The sequence below is a fragment of the Physella acuta genome, unplaced genomic scaffold (genome assembly GCF_028476545.2).
Source record: "Physella acuta isolate Inbredline_101_S28 unplaced genomic scaffold, ASM2847654v3 ptg000671l, whole genome shotgun sequence".
Taxonomy (NCBI): Eukaryota; Metazoa; Mollusca; class Gastropoda; family Physidae; genus Physella; species Physella acuta.
Window position 1 is genome coordinate 214,815 of NW_026732190.1, and position 4,879 is coordinate 219,693.

Here is a 4,879-nt window from a genome sequence, read left to right on the forward strand (position 1 = left end):
ATACGGTGTTAATTATAAAGTACATGGGAATATACATGAAAAAAATAATAATTGCAGAACGGTGGTTTGTTACTCCGTCCAAAAAGAAACTTTTCATCATTAAACTAGAGCAAGCTGAATTGAGGTCAGGTCAACTTGACCCAGTAAAGTGTTCTCTCATTTAGCGCCTAGTCAGGTCACAGCAGGTCATTGTGGAATACATCCAGAGGCGTATCGAGGACGAGGCGGGGTTGGGGACCGCACAGGGTGACACCGTTTAGGGGGGTGACACCATGCTTTTTAGATCTTTAATATATTTTAGCATCAAAGCGTTTCTAAAGAAAACAAGCTGTCATCTGTGAACTCTCTTGGTTCAAGATACTTACACCGCGAATAATTTGGTAAATGTAGATGAAATTGTATGCACAACTTTAAGTTTGAGACCATGACAAAAAGTACAAAGAATCAAGTTAAGCAAAAAAGTTTAATATCTTAAAATAAATAATTCTCAAGGGTAATATTATGTTTTTATTTAATTTTTAATATAATATGGCTAATAATTAAAATATAATTAATTTTGTAATTTTTGTATATCTTCTGTTAATTACTGGTATGTATATTTAATGTAACGATAACTCGTTCATAAAAATCACAGGTAAATTGTATTTTCATATTTTTAATGCATCAGTCATCATTGTTTTCCCAACTACAAATGTGAGGTATAATCAAAGTCCCATGGTTGCTGTGGCAACTGGTATGTTGACATTCTGTCTCGTATGACGACAAGAACAACAACCTTTAATTCTATCTCTGACGTCTTTAAACCACAGCCACGACATGGAAAGTAAGTATGTTAACACGTCTTGTAGAACTTCATCTGACATGTAAATTCTTAACCTGAAAAAAAAATCATTTCTACATTGTTATAAAAGTGTATCTTTTTGGTTTTATCCATATTATAAATACTATTATAACCCTTAAGTAAGTTTTTCACTACGGCAAAACAGAAATCTCGATATACGTTTTAAGATACTCAAGAAAAGATTGTTTCTATAACGTGTGATGTAATCAAATAATTGTTGGCACCACATGCACAGCACAACGATCAATAGATGGGGGGGGGGGGAATAATTGAAGGGCTCAGTGGAAAAAGTTACATATTTTCAAAAATGAGTTAAGACCGGTATATTTTTTGATTACCTCCCCTCAACCATCCCTGTAAATTTGGGCCATGGAAAAAGTACCGAAGTAGCATAATTCGAATACTATACATCAGCTGTTTTGGTATTTTAGCTTCAATTTTAAAACTTTTCACTCATTTTTCTCAAAACTCTCAAAATACACTTAAGTACTTTTTCCACTGAGCCCTTCAATTTCAGGTCTTGAAAATTCAATTAAAATAATTGATTAATTTATTGTTTTTAAGGTATACTTACAGAAACAGAGCAGTCATATTTTCATCTTTGTTCAAAACATAAATTATGTTTGGCAAGTTGCAGACTAGACATACAGACACAGCTAGTATGTAAGGTACAGGACTGTCCACTGCCGATTCTGGTCTTTCTAGACTATCTGACTGATTTAAACTGACTTTGCTGAATCGATGGAAGTATAAGAGCAGGGATATAAATAACAATAGGAAGGCAATGAGTAAAGGAACTATGATATCTATGGTGCTTATGCTTTTAAAATCTTTTATGTCTATCAGCGTGCAGAAGGTACCGTTAGACTGCTCAGTTGAAGTTTTTATGATGGGTGTAAGTATAGTAACAGCCATTAGAATAGGAAGCAGCAATAAAACTGCAGTTCCAAATTTACCAAAGGACGAGATTAAATTTGTATTGGGGTCGAAAGTCTTGAGTTGGGCTATGTAGACAGCTAAAATCAAAACAACATACAAAACAACATACCATGTTGATATAAAATCCAACATATTATGCAGGTAATTGAACAATTCTACCAGCACACAATAATTTATATGTGTGCTAAACCCCATCAAACCCAAAGAGCATTCTAGTAAAATCTCTACCATAAAACAAACACACATAACTACTATAATTTGGTTCCTCAGTCTTTGTCGTAAACATGGCGATGACAAGATAGAAACTAAAAGAAAAATATTGGCGAAAGTCCCGATCACTAGACAGGTTATTATAGAAATGATGAAAATAGTATCTTTCAATGCGGCAATCTTCACAAAAGTGTGCATAATCTCATCCTCAACAAGGCCGTCGTAATAGGAATCATTCGTGGAGTAGGAGGTATCATAATACGTATCGTTTTCGTCATTGGTGGGACTGTAGTCATCATCTATATGATCACTGTAAGAAACGTTCTCTTCGTCGTAGCTGTTGTTATATTCGCTATAATCCTCCATTCTTGTTCAAGTTATCTAGACGTGGCGCAAAAATACTTTGTTATATATACACATTTATATATATATATATATATATATATATATATATATATATATATATATATATATATATATATATATAAATGTATATATATATATATATATATATATATATATATATATATATATATATATATATATATATATGTATATATATATATATATATATATATATATATATATATATATATATATATATATATATATATATATATATATATATATATATATATATATATATATATATATATATATATATATATATACTCATGTACCTTTTAAATACATTTTTGCATTATTATGAAACTCATATTAGTGGCTTAAAGTCGCATGCAGTATATATTTTTCTAATACCTATACATAGCTCCTATAATATACTAGATCATATGAAAACTATCCACTTTATTGTAGCATATAAAACAATGTATTTACCAGCACGTTTTAAAAAGTTGTTTCAATTTCAGGTCGTGTTCGGACTCCAGGCTTTAGCTAGTAGACAACCCTAAGTGCACTCAGCATTGAATTTTTTTTCACTTAAGTAATTAAAGGCGGCTGGTAATAATGCTGGTCTTACAATTTATTCATATGTACATGTCAAAAACAGGTGAACCCAATTTTAAAATCATATCAGTCTGTGCCAGGCACTCGACTCTACTAGGTCAAACGAACGACAACTCAACCAATGATGACCAAAAAAAAGGGGGCGGTTCCAGTAGACATTTGAGTACGTTCCCCTTTCACTACATGACTAAGTGTTTTGTTTGCAATTGCTTAAACGAAATAAGTTCCAACTTTTAGATAATTTTTATAATTAGTTATAAAGTTAAAAAATTTCTTGACCTAATGCGTTTGACCCACATCGTTAATTTGTTATGTGTCTGCATCCCCAATGCAGAATTTAGTGGGTTTTTTTTAAATATCTGTTTATAAGTTCACTACAGAGTTAAGTGTGTTTATCTAAAACTGTGTGTTGTTATTTGCATGTTTGTGAGTGTAACCACTTTCAATCTATAATACATAGGCCATTGTAAAATCCATTGTCGTTACTAAGCAAGGCATTATTCAGTGCTGTAGAATAGGGTCTTATCCCAACCACCACAATGTAAATACGCACACACACACGCAACACACATATATATATATATATATATATATATATATATATATATATATATATATATATATATATATATATATATATATATATATATATACATATATACATATATATATATATATATACATATATATATATATATATATATATATATATATATATATATATATATATATATATATATATATATATATATATATATATATATATGGGAGCCGGACGTTTTCCCGAAAGACACTTGCCCGATTGCCGTTTGCCCGAAGGCCGATTTCCCGAATGGACACTTGCCCGAATGCGACAAATGCCCGAATGGACACTTGCCCGAATGCGACAAATGCCGGAATGGACACTTGCCCGAATGCGACAAATGCCCGAATGGACACTTGTCCGAATGCGACAAATTTTTAGCCAAGCTTTCCCATCAATCCCCATTTTTTTGTATTTGTCTTTGTGCGCTTATGTTTATCATAAGAATACAGAGCAGTGTGATACTTTATAAAGACCGCAGATCTTATAATGTGTACTCTGATAATTATTATTTGTGATTTTAAAAAAAAAGGTTTTAAACTTACTTACAGTATTAATTTTTTAAAAATTTAGTCAACGCAAAGAAGTGGACAAATGCAATGTAAAACCACTTAAGTTGGGCACATTTTTAACTGCATAATATTTTTTTTAAATAATGTCGTGTGTATACACTTAACACAGGAAACAGTACAATGTACAGTACTGTTCCTACTGTAATCTAACATCAAGTGCCAGCTCCGGTTCAAGTAGAACAAGTTCCACTTCTGTCTAGACTCTAGACCAATCAAGTGCTTTGTTTACATCACAAGTGAGGCTAACTGAGAATAGAGAATTGACCGCATTTGTTTGTCTCTTTGTTGTTTTGCGTATATTTTGCCTTTTGAGAACCAGAGAAGAGCTAAAAATAAGCCATATCTTATATAACAATTGTTGACTTAACATTTTATTATTATTCAATAGTAAATCCCCCCCCCCCACTCAGCGACATGCTCGACGACTAATTATGTAATGGTGATGTATCTAGAGTCATGTTGGGGACGGCATGGCCGATCAGTAGAGCGCTGGACTGCTAACACGAGTCTCGAGTTCAGATCCCAGGCTCGATTCTGCTGGACGTCGCTGGGTTCACCCGGCTCTGATGGGTACCTGACTCACGATGGGGTAAAATAAACACGGCTGAACATAAACATAGGCCACAGTATCCCATTGAATAGGTTATTGAAACAGATGAACTCTACTTCATCTACCCGTACGTCTTGAACACGAACGGCAAAAGACGATGTTGATGAACTATGCATGTGGAGTCAAGTTCATCTGAACTAAAATCATACTCACATTTT

The 4,879-nt window shown here is 32.7% G+C and overlaps 1 protein-coding gene across 1 annotated transcript; it reads right to left on the bottom strand.

The window, feature by feature from the left end:
* Nucleotides 1-498: 498 nt before the first annotated feature.
* LOC131949050 (uncharacterized) lies at nucleotides 499-1,871 on the bottom strand. Its single transcript, XM_059310814.1, has 2 exons — nucleotides 1,416-1,871; nucleotides 499-876 (listed from the first exon to the last, which is right to left on the bottom strand). Exons 1-2 carry the CDS (start codon nucleotides 1,754-1,756, stop codon nucleotides 705-707), a joined length of 513 nt encoding a protein of 170 aa, XP_059166797.1. The 5' UTR covers nucleotides 1,757-1,871; the 3' UTR covers nucleotides 499-704.
* Nucleotides 1,872-4,879: the final 3,008 nt, after the last annotated feature.